General features: G+C 51.8%; 2 protein-coding genes across 4 annotated transcripts; one reads left to right on the plus strand and one right to left on the minus strand.

Annotated features, from left to right (window-relative positions):
* Positions 1-240: 240 nt before the first annotated feature.
* On the plus strand, positions 241-9,707 carry POLH (DNA polymerase eta). Its single transcript, XM_059468363.1, has 10 exons — positions 241-402; positions 501-635; positions 722-963; positions 1,219-1,388; positions 4,588-4,691; positions 5,521-5,640; positions 6,253-6,376; positions 7,017-7,082; positions 7,736-7,899; positions 8,672-9,707. Exons 1-10 carry the CDS (start codon positions 266-268, stop codon positions 9,537-9,539), a joined length of 2,130 nt encoding a protein of 709 aa, XP_059324346.1. The 5' UTR covers positions 241-265; the 3' UTR covers positions 9,540-9,707.
* A 2,076-nt stretch (positions 9,708-11,783) lies between these two features.
* On the minus strand, positions 11,784-22,790 carry GTPBP2 (GTP binding protein 2). Of its 3 annotated transcripts, none has more exons than XM_059469210.1 (13): positions 22,594-22,781; positions 20,350-20,376; positions 19,564-19,748; positions 18,793-18,901; positions 18,055-18,252; positions 17,604-17,778; positions 16,748-16,967; positions 16,173-16,308; positions 15,703-15,761; positions 14,813-14,984; positions 14,388-14,552; positions 13,801-14,004; positions 11,784-13,700 (listed from the first exon to the last, which is right to left on the minus strand). In XM_059469210.1, the coding sequence occupies exons 1-12, from the start codon at positions 22,774-22,776 to the stop codon at positions 13,807-13,809; spliced, it is 1,827 nt and encodes a 608-aa protein (XP_059325193.1). In that variant the 5' UTR covers positions 22,777-22,781; the 3' UTR covers positions 11,784-13,700; positions 13,801-13,806. The 3 variants fall into 3 exon arrangements, with proteins under 3 accessions (XP_059325193.1, XP_059325192.1, XP_059325191.1); XM_059469209.1 differs by having other exon boundaries at positions 13,797-14,004; XM_059469208.1 differs by having other exon boundaries at positions 11,784-14,004; positions 22,594-22,790.
* Positions 22,791-23,454: the final 664 nt, after the last annotated feature.

The following is a 23,454-nucleotide window of genomic DNA, read 5'->3' on the forward strand; positions in this document are numbered from 1 at the left end:
GGACGAGCGGGGCGGCCGGGACGCAGCTCCGCGCATGCGCCTTGGGGGACACGGGGACACGGAGAGAACGCGGGCGCCGCGCACCGTCGCGGCGGGGACACGCGCACGCCCCACCGCACCCTGGAGAACTACGACTCCCGGCGTGCCCCACGCGGGAAGTACGGGTACCGCAAAGCGGCGGGGCAAGGCGGGGCTCTCCACCCCACAGAGCAGGCGGTTATTCAATCATTCACGCAGTCGGGCGGGAGCCGGTGGCGGCGACGGGATGTCTCGGGGCCGGGAGCGCGTGGTGGCCCTGGTAGACATGGACTGCTTCTTCATGCAGGTGGAGCAGCGCCTCGACCCGCAGCTGCGCGGCCGCCCTTGCGCCGTGGTGCAGTACACCGAGTGGCAGGGCGGCGGGTAGGTAGGCGAGCCGCCTTGGCGACCCCGGCTCCTCGTCCCACCCCGCTCCCCGCGGGGCCGGGCCCGCCCTGCGCTTCACCTCCGTGTCTTGGCAGGATCATCGCGGTGAGCTACGAGGCGCGCGCCTTCGGCGTGTCCCGCGGGATGTGGGCGTCGGAGGCGCGGGCGCTGTGCCCCGAGCTGGCGCTGGCCCGGGTGCCGCAGGCGCGGGGCAAGGCGGACCTCACACGGTGAGAGCGGGGGCCGGGGGTGGCGGCGGCGCGGGCCTCCCTGGTGGCGCGGGGCGGCGGCTGAGCCCGTGCCCGCCGCCCGGCAGGTACCGGGAGGCCAGCGCGGAGGTGATGCAGGTGCTGTCGCGCTTCGCCGCCATCGAGCGCGCGAGCATCGACGAGGCGTACCTGGACCTGACGGGTAGCGCGCGGCACCGGCTGCGCGAGCTGCGCGGGCGCCCCCTGGCGGCCCCGCTGCTGCCCAGCACCTTCGTGCAGGGGCTGCCCGCAGTGCCCGGCCCCGAGCCCGGCGGGAAGGGCCCGCTCCGAGCTGATCCCCGCGGGAAGGGTACGCACCGACCCCCGCCCCCCGGGAACGGCCCGTTCCGCCTGCTCTGACTCCCCCCAGTCGAGAGCGTGGTAAATGGGGCCCGCGTTTTCCGCCGTGAATGGCTTTTAAAGCGCCCGTTCTCCCTGTGGCTGGAATGCGTTTACGGAAGCCTGCGGCTGCTGGCTGGGCCTGGCTGCTGCGGGTCCCTTTGCTGGGCTCAGCAAGAAGTGCCATATCGTGTCCCTTTGAGATCCCTTTCGTGTCCTTTTCTAGAGGAGCTGCGGCAGCGTGGTTTGGACGAGTGGCTGGCGTCGCTGTCTTTCGATAACCCAGACTGTCCTGACCTGCTGCTGACCATGGGCGCAGTAATTGTGGAAGAAATTAGGGTGGCAGTGGAAGAAGCTACCGGATTCAGGTGTTCAGCTGGCATCTCGCACAACAAGGTATGTGCATAACACATCAGCCTGATTTCTTCTGGGCTGCAGCATCAGAACATGCTGTAGATGCTCTCCTATACTGACAAGTCTCCTGTACAGAAAATGAACCGAGTTGGGAATGCAACCATGTGTGATCACACCTTCAGAGAAATTATAAGACATCTGGAAGTGGGAGGAGTTGTTTCCCCAGAGCTGTGGCCTAGGCAGTCAGCAATCCTCTCATTTATTGCCTGGATTCCTGGTGCACCCTAATGAGTGAGTTCACTAGGAACAAAAGGGGTTTAAGTCCTCCGGAGGTGTTTTCTGTAGAAAAAGCAGAAGCATAAAGCAGGTAATCTTCACCCTGAGTTTCAGGCAATAGTCACTGTAGCCAGTTTCACTGACACAAATTCCCAGTTACTCAGTGGCAGAAGAACACCAGACTGGGGCACTGAGGTGAGCTGGGTTGCTTTTTGTTTTTCTGGTGAGTCAGTGTTTAGCCTGCTGGTCGTGGGGATTTGGGTGATGCTCAGCCAGCTGCTGAGAACAGCCACAGCAGCACTTGGTGCATGACAGCAGCTGCAGAAACAAACTGACTTTGATGCTGCAGCTACGGAGGATTTCCTGCCGGGTGAAATGCAGGCTGGTTTGCTGAGACATCCCTTTTGCTCTGCAGAAGAGGGGCTTATTTATACAGTAATGACTTTATAAAGGCAAGCTATGACTTAAAAAAAAAAAAAGAAAATGAAGACTAAATGGATGCTTTGGAGTTCAAGGAAGATATATTTCATTGACTGCTGCAGAAACAGCTGGTACTACTGCCAGCTGTACACAGGGATTGGAACTGGTTCTGCACTGGCTTAGTCTGAAACTAGCAGAGACTGTGAGGCAGAAATGAGCTAGCTGAGAAATTTCTAGTGTAGAAATTTCTAATGGAGGCTATGTTCAATTTCCCTTTTTGCTTTCTTTAGTCAGGAGTAACAGAGAACTTCCCTGATACTTCTAGCAGCTTCTCCCAGCTTCCATTTTCTATACCAGGTTCTTTTTTTTGATAAAGTAAGCACATTGTGATTTATTGTGCTATCCCTGAAGAACTGTGTATGTGTAGCAGCAAGCACAGTGCAGAGATCACCACAGCATACTTGTGGCCGTGCAGAACACTGTGCTGTGCTTCCACAGCCAGCTCACATTGGTGAGTACAAACCTTTTCTGCAGAGCAAAAGAGGTGCTCTCAGCAAACCAGCCCACCTTCCACCCAGCAGGAAACCCTCTGTAGCTACAGCATCAAAGTCAGCAAAGTCCGTTTGTTTCTGCAGCTGCTGTCATGCACCAAGAGCTCCTGTGGCTGCTCTGGGCAGCTGGCTGAGCATCACCCAAATCCCCATGGCCTGCAGGGTAAACACTGACTCACCAGAAAGAGGAAAAGCTCACCTCAGTGCCCCAATTTGGTCTTCTGCCACTGAGTTGCTGGGAATTTGTGTCAGTAAAAACCATTCTCAGGCTACAACAACTGTTGCCTGAAACTCAAGGTGAAGATTATCTGCTTTATGGTTGTGTTTTTTCTACAGAAAACTCCCAAGGAACTGCTTTTCCCAATGAAATACCTTGTTAAGGTGCACCAGGAGCCCACATGATGAATGAGACCAGAAAATTAGGAAGCACCTGAAGGATAACAGTATGGCTTTCTCAAGAACCACTCATGCCAAATTCATTTATTTATGTGCCCTCCTTGACAGCCTAAGTGGCCAAATATGCAGGAAAGACTACAGATGTGAGGTGTCAACCTTAAAGTTTCTAACACACCTCACCCTGAGCTGAGTAACCTGGTGATGACACGGTAGCAGACAACATGGCTGAAGTTGTCTGAAGGGCATGCATGCATGTAGCTGAAGAAAACTTTACTGTTTCCCATTAATGATTTTGCTCAGTGAGGTGCCCTCAAATTGGGATGTTCAGAGTGGGATCCTGGGGGGATCTGTCCAAGGTCTCCTAAGAGCCAGTATTTTCAGTGAAGCCTACAGAGAGGGAACAGCTGTATGAATTCAGGTGCTGCACAGATGGGGCTTGGGGCCTGGGCTGTGAAAGTTCTGAGATGAAATTAGAGTTGAAAATTCTGAGTTTCAAAAAGCTTAGAATCAGTCTGAAATCACCAAACAGCACTTCTTATGCTCCTCTTATGCTCATTGACTGTTTTTGTGGTTTATAGAAAAAAAGCAACCAGCAGGATTTTGGCTGAGTCACAGTAAGTCAGGAAGTAGCCTGGAGTTGTTGTGGACAAGCAGCAGGACGAGTCAGTAATATAAGTGCTCTTGTAGAAATGCCAAATCCTATTTCAGCATGTGCAGTTTACAGAAGGTGTCAGAAAAAGTAAATGATTTCTCCCCATGAAGTCTCAGTGATTGGTTTCGCTTGCAGCACGTCACTTTATGAGGTGGGTAAAGTTGGAAGTCTCCAGCCAGACAAGAAAAACAGTGATTGGGCATCTGAAAAGGGATCTACTTTGTCTAGAAATGATTTCAAAGTATGTAAGCCTGTAAAATGGGCTGTTAATAAAGGTCATAGCTCAATAGGCAGGCAAAAAATTTTGCTTAGTTACAGGAAGCGTGGCAAAGCACTGAAAGAGAAAGTCATTAAGAGTTGTTCAATAAAACCTCAAACACCCAGCTAAATGGTCTGTGTATTTTTGACCCTGTGGTAGCTTAGAGTGGGAAAGGAAGCTGTATAGGAGAGCATGCCTTCCAGGCTAGCAATTCTGCATTTTAAAGGCTTCCTTTTGCAGTACTGTGCTGTTGCAGACCTCACAGAGAGAAGATTAAAATAGTGACATTGAGAAAAAGCAAGACAAACACAGAAGATGAAGGAAAAAGGCATAGTGAGAGACATAGCCTGGGGGAGGATCATGGGCATGCTGTGGAAGCTCTGGCATGCTTGCCTGATGGAAAACTATAGCAACCACAACAGATGAAAGATCTTTATCTGCCTGGAGCAGGAGTCCAGCAATTCACAGAACTAAAGCCTGGAAGCAGCTTTGCTTTCAGAGTGCCCAGCTTGTGCATGTCACATCCTGAGGTGGATACTGCCTAAGAGCAAGCAGGGGTGCACCCTGCACATACTCCTAGCAGCCATTCCAGGGCAGCTCTTAGAGGTGATGCAGCACCAGCTGTTAGGTGGAGTCACATTAGTGCACAGTGTATACTAACAGAGTTTCCCCCTTTCTGTGTTACAGACCCTGGCAAAGCTGGCCTGTGGGTTGAACAAGCCCAACCGGCAGACGCTGGTGTCTGCACGCTTTGTGCCGCAGCTCTTCAGCCAGCTGCCCGTCAGCAGCATGTGAGTACCAGGGAGCTGCTGCTCCTCCCCAGCACAGCAGTGTGAGCTCACTGACAGCAGCCAGCAAAAGCTCTCAGCTCCACACCAACTGCTTGGCAATGCTCCCAACAAACACAGGGAATGCTGCCAGTGATCTCTCCTGGCTGTGAGTGACAGTTCAGGGGGAGTGTGCTTGGGAAGTACAGCCCAGCTGGTGAATGAACCACAGTCCAAAAGCCTGTGGGCATCCTTTCCCAGGGTAAGGCTGTGCTCAGGATGTCTGCTGGGGTGCATAGGTGTAAGCCAGAAGCAACTGTGAGCAAGGAGGCCATAGCTGTTGACTATGTGTGACTGACAGCTGTCCTCACAGAGAGCAGATGTGGTTTGCTTTTGAGCATCCACACTGTGCACAAGTACTTTTCCTGGTATAGGGAAGTGTTACCAGCACTGCTGCTCCAGAGGAATGGATCCCTATCCTGCTCTCGAGACCTGCACTGCTGGTCTCTGCTTTCTGTGTCTTGCAAGGGATGGAGAGGGATGTGTGTGGGAAAGGGTCCTGTCTGTGTAGGAAGAAGGAAGCTGTATGTGAGGCATTCTTCAGAGCATGGTTTGGGATCAGATGGAGCTGAGGGAGAAGCACTAAAATTGAGAAACCTAAGGAGCAGTTCCTACATCAACTCCTCTGTGTCCTTTTACTGTGAGAAGAGCCAGGTGCCAGGTGTTCCTTTTGTCCTGCTAGTTCCTAGCAGCTTCTAGTTGTCCTTATCTAGGAACAGCTGCTGCAATGCGACTTGTCACAGTCCCCACATAATGCTTCATTTGTGTTTTTTTCTGTGTTTCTCTGCCGTAGCCGTAACCTGGGAGGCAAGCTTGGCACTGCTATCACAGACATCCTGGGAGTGGAATACATTGGGGAGCTGACACAGTTCAGTGAGACTGAGCTCCAAACACATTTTGGAGACAAAACCGGGTAATGATGAACCACTCACCACAACTTGGCTCTTGGCAGGAATTGAGACTTCCTTTCAGTCACAGAACCTTGTTCTGCTGTGATTAGGAAAGGTTTGAAGGTAAAACTTCAGTGATATCTTTGGGAAGCATTGATCTGTCAGGCCCACAGCGTGTTTCCAGTCTTGCCTGCTCCCAGGCACCCTCCCCAGGATAATATTTTGCTTGTCAGCCAGTGCCTCAGCGTTCCTCTACAGCATCCAAGGTCAAAGGGCTGGTTCTCTGCAGGCTGGAAAGAGGGCAGTCTTGACAGTCTCATGATAGAGGAAATTACAAGGCTAGGCTGGAGCCAGAAACACAACTTCTGGGCCTGGAACAGCGGTTGGACACCCCTGCAGATTGGTGAACTGTTGCCACTTCAGGAGAAGAGGTGGAGGAGTTGTGCTAACAGACAGTTGTGGCCTGAAAGACTCCTGCCTGTTCAGCTGTGGCTGTGACTGTAGAGTTGAGGATGTGAGACAGTGACAGCTTGCACTGGGTTGAAAGCAGGGCTCAGCAGGAGTCCGACGTGCTGCCCAGTGATGCCTGCCTGTCTGTAGCTGCCTTAACCTCATTCCTTCCCTGTGGCTTTCAGGTCTTGGCTCTATGACTTGTGCAGAGGAATTGAAGAGGAACCTGTCAAAAACCGGTACCTTCCCCAGTCTATTGGCTGCAGCAAGAATTTCCCTGGGAAGTCAGCCCTGGCCACACAGAAGGCGGTAGGAGAAGCCTACATCTAGCATAAGGCTTGGTTTTCACACTGGAGAAAATAAGAATACTAAAAACAGACTAGCTTGCAAAACTGCTGCTTTTCTGCACAATTATGCCCTGAAACTCAGACTAGAGGCTCAGTGTGAGAAGGTGGTTTGAGCTCTGGAAGTCCCTGTTGATAGAAATGCATTGACAAACTCCTGCACAAAAAGGTCCGTCCTGGTTATAACTTCCATGAGCAAAACTGGGCCTGTGCTGTTCAAAAGTGATTCACAGTGCCAAGCTTCAAGAGCATGGTTGCTAGAAGGAAGGTAACTAGCCTAAAGAAAGAGGAAGGATGCACTTTAGCTAATGGGTGGGGGGCAGTTCCCACTGAGCTGTAGGAAGATGGGAAGAGAAATCCAGGACAGGGAATGTAGGTTATTTGGCAAAGTCTAGTAGTAATGCAGGGCTTTTAGATATCTAAAATGTTCTTCCCTGCATTGTTGAATCTCAGCTGGACTGATTTCTCAAGGTCTGCTACAGATATGGGGCCTTACAATAGTCTGTCCATTCCAGTCTGATCCTCCCCTCCCCCAGCATTCCCCTTGTTCTGTGGTACTGCTGTGAGTAGAGGCCCAACCTGTTTGTTACCCCTGCTTTGTCCAGGTGCAGCACTGGCTCCTGCAGCTGGCCTTGGAGCTGGAGTCCAGACTGAACAAGGACAGGAGCCAGGTAAGGAGGGGAGGCACAGGGACACAGGGAGGCACATTTGCACCATGAGTAGTTTGCAGGAGGCTGAGGGTGGTATTGGGAGGGAAAGAATCTGCTCACCCCTAGATGTGTGCCTGTGTGCTGAGGTGTCCCAAGAAGAGAGGTGTGCAGGAGCATGGCTGGGCAGGATGGTTTTGCCCCAGAACACTGCAGGGTTAAGAACAGTCCTTGTCCCATGCTTTAGGATGCAGGGATCTGCAAGCTACTGCATCTTCCTTTTGCTGCACTGCTGCTCCCTTGCAAGCTGACCCAGGAGTGCCCGTGGGTTGTGAGAGGGAGCACTGTGCTCCTATCTGGACAGTAAGCTGCAGGCCAGGATGGGAGCAATCCACCACCACCTTTTGCACTGCAGTGGGGCCAAAAAAACTGTGAAGCTTCCTTTGAGGGAAAGCAAGGACTAGCTGCTTCCCATCCTGCGTGGCACAGCTGTGCAAGCACTTGTTGTGTATCCCATCCCTTGGCAATCAGGCCGGGCAGGACATGTCCCACCGCACCCCCGGGAGATGGCAGGGGGCAGAGGGCTGGGCAGGGCTCCAGGCTGGGAACAGTCCCCTCGGCTGTTCCTGCCCCTTCCTGCAGGAGTCGCTGGAAGCACAGCTCTGCTCTCCCGGCAGAACCACCGCGTGGCCCGGCAGCTGATGGTGGTGATCCGGCAGCAAGGGGACACCCGCGTGTCACGTCTGTGTGCCCTGTCCCGCTATGACGCGCAGAAAATGTGCAACGACGCCTTCACCCTCATCCAAACCTGCAATGCGGCTGGGGCTCACCAGGCAGCGTGGTGAGTGTGGGGCAACGTGGGTCACCTCTGTCAGGTTCTGATGTGGGAGGTACTGGGCGAGCCAGAGACCTATTGGGAAGGAACTCAAGTTAATTTGAGTGGCAGGAAAAGTGATTCCCAGCAGCCTCACAGCAGAGTGCAGAGACCTTTTAGCAGTAGGACAGCCTGGCCTCTTCTGAGCCCCACATCTGGTGAGACACTTCTGTACTTGGAGTTAGGATTGCCACTGGCTGGGCTTTGTCCAGCTGAAGTGAGGCTGTCCCTGCTGGGCCAAAGAAATAAGCTAAGCCTTGTTGTCCTACCCTAAGGACAAAGCTTTTTGTGAGGAAGCCATTGGGGCAGGAAGAAAAATAAAAGTGCACAACTCCTTTAGCATTTTCTTCCTTCCTTCTGCTCTGCAGTGAAGGCAAGAAGGTCCTGTCTGTTAAACTCTGACAAGGCTGCTGCTCCTTCAGCGTGCTCTCATCTTACAGCAGCTTCAGCCTGTAGTGGACTGAAAGTCCAGGCTGGCAGTTGGCTGCTCCTGCTCCAATGCCCTTCCTTTGGGAATTGCTGCTTTGGAAAGAGGGGTTCTGCTTTGCCCAGCACAGCCTGCTGTGTCTGTTCTGGAGGTAGCAATACTAACTTTGTCAGAGCAAACATCTGTCCCAGCCCTTGCCAGATACTACAGTTCCCCTGTCTGTGAACGTTTTGTGTTGTTTGAAGTCTTACCTCAAAAGCTTTCTTGCTTTCCAGGCTGGTGTCTGAGCTGATGTTGGTCTGTCCTTTGCAGGTCTCCACCGCTGATTTCAGTGCAACTCTCAGCAAGCAAGTTCTCGGAGCCTGTCACCCTCTCTACAGGCATTACCACCTTCCTGACAGGTGATGCCCAGCCTGATGGCACTGCCACCACCAGCCAAAACTCCACGTCTTGTGGGAGGGCTGGGGTCAAGTTTTTTAGGAGCCCGAGCAAAGAGCTTCGGCAGAAACCAGCTAGTGCTATTGAGTCCTTCTTCCAAAAGGCAGCAGAGAGGCAGCTGGCACAGGCAGTGGCAGCACCCAGCCTGCCCACTGCTGCCACTGCAGAGCCAGCTGTGCCCAGCTCCCCAGAGCACCAGGAGAGAGCTGCTGTTGGCTTGCCTGTTGGACTTGCCTCTGTACAGAGTGACCTGGAGTCCCCTGTGAAGCAGGATCCCAGCGATGCCAGCCCTACTTCTCTGTACAAGAGGCTTCGCCGGGAGAAGTTGCCATCAGATGCCACACAAACACCCTCAACTCCACCCAGCTCCAGGACCCTTCTGAAATTCCAGCCAGCTGTGGAGGGAAATGAGCAGAATTTGCCACCCTCTCCTGAGCTCGCCCTGCTGCCTCCTGCCTCTCCAGGGGACCAGCAGCGCTGTGAGAAGTGTGGCCAGCTCGTGCTGGTGTGGGAATTCCCTGAGCACATGGACTACCACTTTGCTCTGGAGCTGCAAAGCTCTTTCCTGGAGCCCAGCCCTCCCATGGCTCCAGAAGCAGCTCCCAATGCAAAGGCTGTGGCTTCCAGATCTCCTGCTAAGCCAAAGAACAAGCCCAAGACTCCAGCAGGATCTAGTACAAAACGACCCAAAGAAGGTGTGACAAGAACTTTAGATTTTTTCTTTAAGCCCTTACCTCCTTAACTCTCAGCCACACTGGGTGTTTTTAAATAATCAGTATTTTAAAATAATCAGTATTTTTAAAGAATCGGTGCTTTTAATCAGTGTTTTTAAATATCGGTGCTTTTTTTATACTGCCTGTCAGGTTTTAATGCCAAAAAGTCTAGTAAATTATTTTCATTCCAAGTCTAAGAGGAACTGGAACTCATGAATTGTGTAGATGTAGCCTGTTTAGCTGGTGGCAGCTAAGCCAGCCTCTGCCTGCCTGGTGCTACTAGAAGCTGCACAGTACTGTCACCTACACCTCTTGCCATAGGTATTTGCATGCCATCACTGCTCAGTAATTTTGTTCCTCCTATAAAAGCAGCAACTGTAAGTGCAGCAGCTTATCTCAGGGAATCTGCAGCTAAGCCTTGGCTTGAACCCCTGTCTAATCACTGTGTATAAAACCTTCAACTTGTGGTTCTACTCTGGCTGCACTTGCAGGCCTTGCCCTTACTGTGTAATTTATATGTGGTAGCTTAGCCCAGTTGTGCCTTCTCCCCTCCAGTGAGAAGACAGTGATTTTTATTCCCTCTTTCCCACACCCCAGGATTTATTTTATAAATGGCTTAATGATTCCCTCTGTGTAGCAGTCCATTGCATTGTGCTTATCAGCAGCTCAGGAGTACACAAGGAAGACTACTCCTGTCATAAAAGATTTAAGGAAGCAGTAGCTGCATAGGCACACTTTTTGGTGGCCTCTTTGAGAACTCTGCACTAATTCATAACAATTGCTATTGACACATAAAGAGTCTACTGTTAGAGCCCTCACTAGAAGGGAGAGAAAACATGCCAAGGGTCACAAAGAACACTGTGAAAGCTTTTGGTTGGTGTAGACTGCATAATCACATTTTTCCTCCTTCCCAGACTCTGAGAGATACTAGACACAACTTGCTGACAGGTACCTGTTCTGACTGGGCTCTGCCAAATGACTTGTTCAGCTCCTTGAGACACAGGTCACAGTACAGTGGCCACTCCAGAGCTCCACAGATTACAACAGCCAACAAAGCAGAGTATCATGGAGGGGAGGAGTAGGCACTGAGAGGGTGAGACTGGCTCCAAGGCAAGAGAAGGGCTCTCAGCTGCCTGGCAGGGCTCAGCTCTGCTACACTGTGAGCTGCCTGGAGCCCGCCAGAAGCTCTGCTGCCAATAATTTGAACGTGGCTCTTTGGGCGGGGGGAAGAATGTGCCACGTCAAGGCAGCTCTGGGTGGGGTTAGGAATCGAATTTCAGGGAGTTTCATCAGCTGCGGGCTTCCCTTCCTTGGGCAGGGGGAGAGAGCGAGCTGCCTTTCAGGCAGCAGATAATGATGCAAACTGCAGCTCTGTATCTATGTGCTGTTTTCTGAACTGCATCATCCTAAATGCAGCTGCTGAGCTGCTCTCTCCTTCCAGCAGCCAGCCTGTGCTGGGATGCTGCTACACTACTGTCAGTAGAGTCTAATACTTGACATCATAGTCATGAAATTTCAAGAACAACAAGAAACTCATTCTGGTGTGTGCAGCTCTGGTAATAAGTAGAGGAAGGAATTATGAAGTCACTCCCACTAATGACAGTCCTAACATTGTGAAGTGACAAATTTCCCAAAGTCCTCACGTGAAGAGAACCAGTCTGGCAGGATCATCTCGTCTCCTTTGACAGTGGCACATCTCATTTCCTAAGTGTCTGGCAGGACTGGACTCTGCAGATGCCACTATCTGACACAAAAACAAGTCTAGAAGAGGCAGATCCTTTTGGTCACAAGTCATCTCCACAGGGAAACCTTTTTACCTCTACTTGTCCCAAGGGAACAACCTGTCCTCATGAAGGCAAGGTAGTCATGAACCTCTTGATAAGGTCGAAGCTATTTTGGAAACAAATCACCGGTTAGATGTGTGCCCTAGAAAGCGTCTCTTTAATTAGGCTCTGGGGGAATTTGTGACTGTGAGGAGGCTCTAGCCACAGCCCAGAGTCCTGCCCACAGCAGCCCAAAGTGCTGTGCTCAGGGTGACGTGGCTGCTGTCACCTCGGGCTGCACACCCAGGCTTACTCAGATAAGGCGGGAGGGAGCGCAGGGTTGTAAACAGCAGCGCGTGCATTCTTTCCACACCAGGCACGGTATTTATAGGGCTGAACGCAGGAAGCTCAGGAATGGGTGAAGGGTAGCCAGCTCCAACTGTGACCCAGCTCCAAGGGCAGCAGGGTAAGAGCCCAGCTCCACCCTCACTCATTGTACAACTCAGCCAGCAACCTCAATAAAACATCTTTATTCTGTACATTTATATAGATGCTTGGAGAACAGGGACAATCCCCAGCATTAGAAAAATTCAAGACAACAAAACAGCAATTATGAAGAGCATGGCACCAAGAACAGTCATGCCACAGATGGCAGGGATGAGGTGAGACCAGCCATCAGCTGTTTCAGAAAAGGTCACAGCACCCCCCTTTGGGGCAGAAAACACCAGTGCAGAAGAGTACAAAGAGCTGGAGTCCCCCATCCCCAGCCAACTCTTTTTGTGACACTAGCACCAAAGGGAAGAGCCTGCTGGCAACTGGGGCCTGTCCTTCTTGCAGGCATTGGTGAAAAGACTGTGCCATTGGAATACCCAGCCCACTGCGAGAATGGGAAAAAAGGGATCCTGCTTGAGCAGTGACCCTGAGCCAGCAACTCCTTTCTATCTGCTGGGGATGCAGCAGTTTTCAGCTGGATTGGTGCTCCCTCCAAGGGACAGGTCACTCCTGCAACTATTAAGCTGCCTTCCTTTATGCCACCACTTGCCAGGCTTCCCGCCACCTCAGCACGCTCCTGGCAGGGTGCAGCTCCCACCTTCCTGCCCCACGATGGCCCCGCACAGCTGTGCCTGTGCCAGCAGCCCAGCAGCAGAACTGCTCTCAGCATGGCACAAGGGCCACTTGGGTGCCCAAGTGCTGTCACAGGCCCTCAGCCTTCTCTTCAGTCAGGGCTAGCAGGCCACCACACCAACCAGCAGGGCTTGCTGAAGGCCTTTTGCTCACAGCAGACATATTTGGTCTAACAGTCAACAATAAAACCAAAAGCCTATGTACAGCTTTACAGACCCTGCTGCACCCTCCAGGCTGCACAGCAGAGCTGCAAGACAGAGTGGGAGACCTGTGCTCCACTCTACATCCAGAGTGCTCCACTCTACATACAAAGTCCTTGCTGGCAACATCAGCTTCCCTCTGACAACAAACACTGGTGGCAATGGAAAGAAAGGAATTCTTGCACCAAGAGAAATAAAAACCACGCCACTGTCAAAAGAGAAGTTACCTGGTTTTGTGCAGGTAATGCAGCCTGTCCTCCTCACACATTAAGGCAAGCATGTGAGGAACAAGGTGGGCTGGGAACAGCCACACCAGGGAGCCCACTGAAAACCGCTGCTACAGTGTGCAGATGGCACCTTCAGGTGAACATCCATGGAAACAACCTGCTCACACCAGCAGAGGCCTGGGCCCTGCTCCGCTCCACAGTATGGCCTCCTGTCCAGCTGCTGCAAGGAACAGATCCAAGTATAAACTCTGTCTTCATGATGCTATGTCAGGAGGCCGTGCCACTCAGAGCAGCCACAGCTTCCTGGACGTCATAAAGGGGAATACTGAAGAAATGTGTACATGTGAGTGGGGAACAGGACATCTGTCCAACAGTAAGACACTCAGATTGGAGTAACGCAAAACCAATGCACAAATGGACACACAGCAGATTAAAGCCAACCAAGATTCAAACGGTTAAAAAGTGTCCTGAACACATTCTGAGAGGTTCAGCCAAGCCCTGATGTGGGTGGCATGGTCTGTTCCATCCCCTGCCCAGAAGGATGTACTGAAGGATGATTTGAGAGAACGCTGTTATCAACTCAGTGCTCAGACAGCAAAAATGGGACCAGACCTTGTGTCAGAGATGGAAAAACATCCCTTCACTGCTTGTCTTCAAGGTCGCTGCGCCTCCCAACCAGCAATTTTCAAACAGTAAACAAAGCCAATACTTGCTTGCCCAGGTCTGCAGGTACCTCTGATCTATTCTGAAGGAGTCTATTCCAAATGAAAGCTGCAGGCGATGTGGAGAACATGCTTAACTTGTCCCACGTACGGCACTGAATGGAAGAAATTCTCTCATGCTCCATCTCACGGTGCAGAGGAGGGACATCCACACTAGAACGGGACAGCAGCAGCTCCAGGCATTGCTCAGAAAGCCACAGGAGCTTCCAGCCTTCTCCCCAGGTGCTGGTGAGTGGAGATTTCTCTGACCTACTGGTAGTCAGAAGCTCAGCTGTCCAGGCCCCAGGGACTCCTCCAGGCTGTTTTCTTTGGTGGTGATGGCTTGGAGGTTAGTGACATGCCCAATGCCTTTGGTGACTCCTTCACGGAAAAGTAGTTTGGCTCCAATCTTCAAGTATTCAGGATGCTTGATGAACCTGAAACAGACAACTGCCTTCTCTCCTGTCCGCAGCTTGTCCTGAAAAGAAAAATGGGAGAGCTTAGACCCATCTCCCAAGCTGATGCATGCAGGCAGAGGTACATGTGGATGGTAAGAAGATGAGGCAAATGAGCAGCCTTCTTCAGACTGCAAGGCTTGAGCCCTTCCCATTACTGTACACATAAGAAGAGACAGGAATACATAAGCCCTGAAGAATAGAGTTCACCTCTCTCCTTTACCATGTCTGGAGGAAAAGCAACCAAATAGGCAGGATAAAGGGATAGAGTCTGCTCTAGGAAGGGACACAGCTACTCAACATACCAGCCGACCCCAGCTTTACTAGAGGATGTAGTGGAATCTTAACAAACCAAACAAACCCCACAGGGAGGTCCATCTTCCTCCCCTTTCTTCCCATGGCCTACCTTTCCATGGATCTTCTCTACAATAGCTGTCTGTCGCACATTCCCCACATGCACCGTCACCTGAAACCCCTTCCGGAAAGTTGTGGCATGGAATAACAGCACGATCTCGGCTTCAAACACTGAGCAGATGGTGGGGTTCATTTCTGGGCTCACCATCACCATGCCCTGCAGAAAAACCCAAGGCTCAGACCAGTCAGGGCCAGTCCCCTTGCTTCTGAACAGCCCCCAAAACCACAAATTTACCTCCACTCTGTGACTTGGGCTTACATCCTGTTCTCAGCCTTGTACTCACTGTGAATTGTAACCTGGCCATTTCCTCCCCTTCCAGCAAGTTTCCTGCAAACATTTGTACTTCATTCCCACCCTAGCAATGGGGGATGCCTAGGGGAGCCTCCAGCCCTGCTCAGTGCAGGAGCAGGACTAACCTTGCGCAGCAGGGAGCGGTCGAAGGGTCCGAGGGCCAGCGTGGCTGCCTGCCCGGCGCGCAGCACGCGGCAGGCAGAGCGGTTCCGCTGGATGCTGCACACCTTCAGCCGAAGGAACTTCCCATCGTCAGTGGGACCAACCACCAAGTTCTCCCCTTCTCGGCAGATCCCACTGCCCAGGTAGAAGAGCAGGACACAGTTAATCAGGAGACAAAGACATTTCACCCTCCAAGATTAACCTGAACAAATTCCCCAGGGCCAAGTCTTTGCACTCTTACTCTGGACCAACCAACAGGGAGACAAAGCTGCTGAGAATCAGGATTTCTTACAGCAGGAGTGTGACTCTTAAGAATCCCAGGTACAGACAGGGACCATTGCACCCCAGTGCTCTGCCACACTGCTTTGTTTCTGTGGAGAGACCTCAGATGACACTCCTTCAGTGTGGGCGTGCTGATGGCCAGACTGCTCTGATTGCTCCCAAACATGGAGGGAGAGCTGCCTTTTCATGAGGTAGTGTGCAGTTAACCCCTGCTGGAATCAGAGGATCTACCTTTTACATTTCCTCCCCCCACCTGAGAAAGGAAGAAAGCAACTCCTTGGGATCATGCCTAACCTCTGCCAACTAGATTCCAGCATGCCTTCTTTCAGCGTGCTTCAGGACACATTCCTAATCCAGCAACTTTTGAGCAGACTGTTTGCTTGCCACCACATGACCAATGGTCTGCTCATGTCACTTCCCAACACCCTGTAGGGCTCTACTCTCACTTGAGCCACTGGCAGCAGTCAGGACTGAGCCTCACACAGCTTCCACTTCTGCAGACGGTGACTCTAACCTTGTGGGAACTCCAGCAACCATTCACATCCACACATATCTGCCTAGGCTCACTTACCTTGACAGAGTTCCTCCCACAACAGTTCCCACCTCTGGCACCGTATAAATCTCATCAACCTGCAGCAAGGCAACAAGAATAAGCTCTTCAGACAGACAGCTATGAAATAGCACTCCAAAATGAGGACAAAGAGCCTGCCCCTTGGGTGAAAGGAGGTGATCTCTCTGCTGGTCATCAGACACCATCTCAGAGCTTCACCAGCTCCCACTTACCCTCCCAGTAAAGGAACAAAGCTCTTCCTTTTAAATAGCAACCAGAGAAATGATTGTATCCTGAGACAGACATCTCATGGTTACAACAGATTCAGCCCATCAGGCTTTTATCAAAGACCAAGTCTTTTTTTTAATGTCTCTCAATAGTCCAGGAGTTCACCACATCTCTACCTATGGTGTCCAAATTTCCCAAATGTCTCTCCCATGGCACAGCAATGAGTCCGGTATCAGAGCTTGAAACAAACAACCCTTACCCACCTGAAATTCTGTATGTTGCTGCATTAATTCTTCCTGCTCTTTACTGTTGGTCAGTGGAGGGAGGATGTTGAGGAAGACTTTCAAGAGATCCAGGTTCTCTCCAGAAACACTGGACAGTGTGAAGATTGGGGTGATGCTGTCAGACACAAGTAGACAGAAATAAGCAGAAGGCCACAGTACAGTTCCAGAAGGTTTCTGGGATTCTGAATCTACTGAGACCCACAGGAAGATTGATACTGTACCAGAAAGTGGCAAAAGCAGGAAGGCTAGATACAGCTCCACAGTAACCCCTGCCTCAATGTTTGGTTGAGGCACCAATCCCTTGTCAGCACACACTTTTCTCAGGAAGAAGTAACTCTAATGCAGGCTTTGCTCCAGAGCCCAGAAAAAAGTTTGGGAGGGGAAAATGCCTTCTTGGAGAATGCAAAGCTAGGAAACCTGACAAGGAGCAACCTGACAAGGAGCAGAGATGTTCAAGATGTAGTCACCTCCCCTGTGTTCACCCTTCCCCAGCTCCGCATGGCAGCCCAGCCTGAATTGCCTGCTCCCAACAGAAGAAAGGAATAGTCCCTTACTTGGGAGATTGTGCAAACTGTTGTGCTGCTGTAACTGCATCATCATCTGAATTCACAAGCAGGGGGAGCTTGTTGCAGCCTGGCTGCTTCAGGATTCGTTCCAGCTGCTTCACTGTCCGTTCCACGGTGGCTTTTGAACACAAGTCGACTTTGCTGATGACAATGAAGAAGGGGACTTTGAGGGCCATGGCCAAGCCCAAGTGCTCTCGTGTTGTGCCCGCTGCAGGAGACAAGTGAGAGTGTAGGTGCAGCAGCAGTCACCCCTGTAGCTTGTCTATGCTGATAGCTGTGTCTCCTGGCTATCCCATGAGCCCAGTCTAGCAATTCCACTGTAACTGCTTAGTTCATCATGCATTGAAAAAGCACAGCTATTCTTTTAAACAAAACTAAACATCAGTCCAGAAAAATAAAAACCACCAAGAAGTTTTGTGACTGATCTGTCTGCTTCAGAAAGATGCAGCAGTTTTCATTCTTTGACCAAAATTTGCCAGAGAACAGTTACAAGAATGTCAGATAGATGTGGGAGAACTCCAGATGCCTTTTTACAAGACTTTGGGATCCAGCACCCCTAAGAATATTTCAAAGTTGTTTTCTTTTCTGAGAAGCACTGCCCCAAATCCTAAACAAATCGTCTTAGTCCAGGATACAGTTTAATGTGGTCTACAGCCGGTAAGAGGATCCCAGATCTACTCCCCTCCCAGGCACTCATAGACACTGACTTACAAGGTATCAGTAGAAGCTTACAAATGAATGAACTTTTCTGAAAGCCATTCACAGCTGACAAGGACCCATTCCCCCCATTCTCCATTCCTCTTCACAGGTTGCACTCAATCCATGCAGGCAGGGCAACACTCACCAATGCCAGTGTTGGCACTAACCACCAGCATGGCAAAGTCTGGGCAGTAGCTGGTGAGGCCAAAGATGGTTGTTTTCAGATACTTGTGGTGGCCAGCCAGGTCAATGAAAGTGATCATTTTGGAAGAACTCTCACAGATCTCTTCTGCTGTCCGGGAGTCACTGTAATTTACCACCTAAGGGATAAGGAGCTTGTGAGAGAGGCAGCCCCAGCAGGCATGTAAAGAAAACCCTTATCTATCCACTTTGATGTCAGAATTACTAAGTAGAGATCATCCACCATGGGTGCAAGAAACAGTGTCTGCTGCAAACGTACAACCACCACTCAGGTTCAGCTTGAGGGACAGAGAAATGTGCCACCTCTCTTCCTTCCTGTCCCATTCACAGTTCTAACAGGAGGCTAATCCTGCTCTCCTCCAGCTTTCTGAGTTCAGCAACCTGCTCTCTCTTACCTCTCCTTTGCTGTTGAAGCCGAGGATCTCAAAGCTGATGCTCGATGTTCTTCCTGACTGGATTTCATGGAGATGCCGGAAGAGGTTGAGGCGTGCTCTGCCCCGCCCATTGTCCAGCTCTCCTTGCGTTAGGACACCCAACAGTGTTGACTTCCCTGAGTCCACGTTCCCTAGCACAGCTACTCGAAGGTCTAAGAACTACAGGAAAAAGAATAAAGAAATCATTACACTTAACCACTGCTGTGCTGAGTGCACAAGCTCTACTGGGCAGTGGAGATGCAGCTCAGAGAGCTACATCAGGGACAATGTGCAGTGTTATCTTCCTCAGATTCTGCTCCTGCTCTCAGCAAACCACTGCCAGCAGTCGTACTGCCATACACTCTCTAGAGTTGAGATGTGACATATCAGGCTTTGACATCACAAAAAAGGCTATTTGTTACAGCAGACCTCTAAATCCTTCCTTGTTTGTACACAGGTCTGCATCAGAACCACTGCTATAGAAGCAAAATAATTTTTCATTTCTGATCCAGGCAATCTCCTGCACTGACATCTGCCTCAATCACAGTCTTGGAGATAAGAAGTGTTATCATCAAGCCTCCCTCTGGCAGCCCTTTAAAGCATCAGCTATGGGCCAAGCTATGACAAAGTGCCTTTAGGGTTTGGGCTCCCATCCCAAAAGGAAGCTGCTCACACAAAGCCTCTAGGTCTCCAGCAGGAGAAAAAACCAGAGGTCCCTACCTGCTGGTTGTCAGGCACCTTTCGGACAAGCACCTCCGTTATCTTCCTTGGAACATCGCTGTCGTAATCGACCTCCCTCTCCCGCAGCACCGTAATGTCAGCCCCAACCCTACCACAAAGACAAAAGGAAGGAGTGAGACACATTTGTGTCGCAGACATCTTTTATGAAAAATTCTTTCTTTAGGATTTTTCCTCTTGAAAAGCTGAGAGGCTTCAAGAACAAAATGTAAACATTGATTATCTGCTGCTGTGGACTGCAACACGTGGATCTTTGATTGGCCCATGTTTGTTGTTTTTGATTAATGGCCAATCACAGTCAGCTAGCTTGGACTCTCTGTCTGAGACAGAAGCTTTTGTTATCATTTCGTCTTATTCTATTCTTAGCTATCCTTCTGATGAAATCCTTTCTTCTATTCTTTTAGTATAGTTTTAATGTAATATATATAATAAAATAATAAGTCAAGCCTTCTGAAACATAAAGTCAGATCCTTGTCTCTTCCCTCAGCTTGAGATCCCTGTGAACGAACACCGTCACACATTTGTACTTGACAGTTCTTGCACCTCTACGATAACAGCTGACAAAGCAAAGGAGATGAAGGCTGGGGATAGCAGGGAAGGAGCTCAAGCTTCCAGACAAAAGCCCTATAACTTTCCTCATGCTTCCAGAGCCTCAGGACTGAAGGAATGTCAGTGATACAGAGCTTTGTAGGATGGAGCTGCCAGCTGCTCGTGAGTCACGCTGGTGGCCCTGCAGACAAAGGGAGCACGTACTTCTCTGCCATGCGGCGCAGCGTCTTGAGCGAGGCGCGCATCTCCTCCTCCGAGAGGCCCACCAGCAGCCCGTTGTCCTCCACGCCGATCTGATAGACGGCCTCCCCTCGGCCCTCCTGCAGCCGCCACTTCATCTGCGTCACCAGGTGCTCAAAGCGGTACTGAGAGGGGTTCACCAGCTTCAGCTGTTTAACAGAGGGGCAGTTCTAGTCACAGCCTGGATGCAGAGGCAATCCCATTGCCCAATTTTGTGAAGCAATGTTCCCAACTCTGACCCACCCCTAGAAAGCACAGCCTGTATCAGTGTCTGAACAGAAGCCGTGGGACAAGTGAAAAGGGGTTTCACAAAGGTACAAATATAAGGTAGAAAAACTTTCCCTCATCCTGACAAAGGGATCTGTACCTTGCCTGCTGCAGGGTTAAAGACAGCACTCTGGGACCAATCTGTGATCCAGGAACCAATAAGTGCAAATGGCAGAGAGCCACAAGAAAGTGGCAAATAATTTTCAGGGATATCTGCATCTCTCTCTCAAGAAAAATACAGTAGGCATCACATACTAGAAGAGATTCCTAAAAATCAGTACTGAGATGAAGCTTTTCCAGCTCAGCAGACTGGGTAGTGCTTGGCACAGAGACACAGAAGATGAATGGTAGTTCCTTACTGCAGTGTCTACTCTTCCATCCCTTCCTTGGCCACGTTACCCACAGGCTGTCTTTGGTGAAGTTACTCACTGCAAAATAACCCTCTGGGAGGAAGACCTCCTTCTGCAACCTCAAAAGACTCACCTTGTACTCGATGTTTCCATCTTCTGCCTGGTCAGAGAATGAAACAAGACAGAAGAGTTAGATGCTGTGCCCACAGGGACTTCTACAGGCACCAGCTGTGGAAATATATTCTGAAACTGGTGCTGAAGATTTCAAAGAGAGGGAAAGTGGCAGAAAGAGACTGTGTTAGGTCCCAGCCTTCTGCCATTCTTTCCTACACTCAACTAGAACTTTCCTTATGGTTTGTTTGTTTGTATCCCACATCATGAACACCAAAGGACAAAACTAGAGTGGGGCACAGGGGTAATATTATCCAGGGGGAATTATTTTCTGGACAGTAAAGAATAGGGCCAGCCTAACAGTCACAGAGAGAGAGTTCCAGTTTCAAAAAGGTACAGGCCAGCATATGATTTAAAGTCTCCCCCCTCACCCATCCATGACCCACAAAATGCCACCCACAGCATCCCACTCCCACCCTATCCAGCAGCTTCCGTCCATCCAATGTGCACAGAAACAGGAGCCTGAGAACAAAAGCTTCTGCTTCCTCTCCTGCTCAATGATACTCTCCCTCACTCAATCAGTTTTTCACTGACTTCCTTCTACATATTTATGTATCTTCTCTGTACAAGGAAGGACTACAGACATAAAGAAGCGAGGTAATGACTCATCTGCCAGCTAGTCACTGGCCAGAGTTCTGGAGAACCAGACCTGATTGGGACTGTGTGTACACAATATGCTCAGAAGTACTTTCTCAGGGAAGGCCAGATGGGGTTGTAACAGAAAGGTCTGGGTACTCATCAAGCTCAATTAAACCAAAACAGGCTCCAGCTTATCAAAGAGAATATCTAATTTTACAATTAGACATACAATATTTAAGTAATTCTTCCCAGTGATTCAGTATAAGGACCACTAAGAAAGGGCTGGAGCCTGCAGGCAGCCACATACTCTGTCAGACTAAATGGGGCTGGCAACAGTAAGCACTTCCTTTTCCTCTGGATACCTATTTGCATGTCAGGAGAGGCAACAGCCCTCTCCTTGCCTTCCAGCTCAGCTCTTAACCACAGCGGTGCTTACAGTGGCAAAAGGCCAACAGAAGTTCTCAACTGTCAGCTCAGTTCTCTGGCAGCAGAGCTGTGCTGTGAGAAAAAGGCACTTTTAGCAGGTTTTCCTCTCTTGCCATCTACCAGCTTTCCAGTTCTAAGCAAAACCCATTCACCTACTGCACTGTCATCTAAATAAGGGAGTGGGTCTTCTCCAAGGCACTTGAGACTAGAAAAGCAACAAGCCTCGACTTGCTGGGGCACACAGTGCACAGGGTAGCCAGAAACAGGAAGCTGAGTTGAAACCACAGGGGACTCTCCAGCCTCCAGCTGAAAGGAACAAGAACGAAACTGCGGCTGCAGGGCACAGTCCTGCCCATGGAGAAGATCTAACAGTAGCAAAGCGCTGTTTTCATATCTTCCCAAGAGTCCCAGGCCTGCCTTGTGGAGGAATGGCTCCCTCCCAGCACAGGCTATTATATATTTTACAGAAAGTTCACTGACAGGGGCCAAGCAATTGAGTCTGAGCCAACGTCATTCTGCCCACAGTGACAGTTCTATGAGAGCGGTGACAACTGCCCCAGCTGAGCACACATCCGCGGTACTACCGATGCCATTCCTCCTGCTGCAAGAGACAGGTGCCTCACTCTCTGTCCATGGCCCTTGCAGCCCTATGCAAGGAACCAGCTGTCAGATTAGCTGGGAAGGGAATCACCGCAACCCGTCTGGCAGCTGGAAAGGGGCTCAGACCCACCAGATCGTCTCTCGGGGAGGGAGACATGCAAACGGGACGTTTGGAACTACGAGGCGAGCAAAGCTTTATTTTCGAAGCTATTTCGATGGCAGGCGGCAAAGCGCCCACAGACAGACGCCAGGCAGTGCGATACGACTCACGGACAGGCTCCGGTGGAGCCCGCAGGGACCTCGCTGGCACCAGGGGCGCGGGCACGGCCCGGAGGAGAGCCCGGGACAGACGGGCACACCGGGGCTGCAGGACAGCTCCTAGGGCTGCTGTCAGCCCGACCCCGGCACGGCCCCGCACCAGCACCACCGGCACCTCCAGCCAGAGCCGCCACCAACCTGCGGGGTCCGGCCGTGGCACCGACCCGCTCCGGGAGGCACCGAGCTCCGGCCCCTCCCGCCCCTCAGCGGCAGCGCCCCCCGCCCCCGGGCCTGGTCTCCCTCCCTCCGCGGCTGACGGGACGCGGCGGCCGCCGGAGCTCACCTCGGGCGGCAGGTACGGGGGGTTGTTGGCCTTCCCTCCGCGGCTCCGCCCGTTCTTCTTCTTCGTCTTCGAGCCGCCGCCGCCGCCAGGCGCGGCCCCCCCGCGTCCGCGCAGGGCTGCGCTTGCCCCGCCGCCCGCCGGTCGACAGCAGCCCCCGAACAGCTCTGACACCCTCGAGTCCATGGCGGACACCGCGGCCCCACCGCCCCCTGCAGCGCCCGCTCCGTTCCCCGCCCGGCCCCTCCGGCCCGGCTCCGGCCCCGGCGTCACCGACCGCCGCGCGGCGCCCCGGGAAAGCGAGTCCCGCCCGCCTACGACGCCGAGAACGCTCCGCGCGCCTTCCGCTCGAAACTACATCTCCCGGCGTGCCCCGCGGCGCAACCAGCTCGCTCCCGTACGGGTTCCATCCGCGGGGGCTGATGGGAGTTGGAGTCCAAGGGAGAGGGCGCCGCCTGTCGGCCGCGGCCGACAACGCGCGGGATGCCACCGCTCTCCGCGCCCCGCTCGCCGGGATCTGCGTACGCCCGTGGGTTATCCCTTTGGCAGCTCACAGCCCCGGGTTCCCTGGTTATTGACATCGAGGGATCAGTCATTCTGGATTCGGGAAACTGGGGCACTTTCGAAGCTGTTTGGCATTGGAGGTACCTCATGACTACGCAGAGGCAGCAGCCCGACGCAGAGCGATCCCAAAACACACATTAAGATCCAATCCGGGGGGGGGGCCGGAACCGCAAAAGAATCTCTAGCTGTGCGCCGCATCCCCTCAATTCCCAGTCTCCAGTTCCACGGCCATTGCGCCTTCCCTTTCCCCGCCGCATGCCCTGGGGAGAGCGACTCTGGGTCATTGTTCGTGTACAACCG

Source organism: Ammospiza nelsoni, chromosome 3 (genome assembly GCF_027579445.1).
Source record: "Ammospiza nelsoni isolate bAmmNel1 chromosome 3, bAmmNel1.pri, whole genome shotgun sequence".
Classification (NCBI taxonomy): domain Eukaryota; kingdom Metazoa; phylum Chordata; class Aves; order Passeriformes; family Passerellidae; genus Ammospiza; species Ammospiza nelsoni.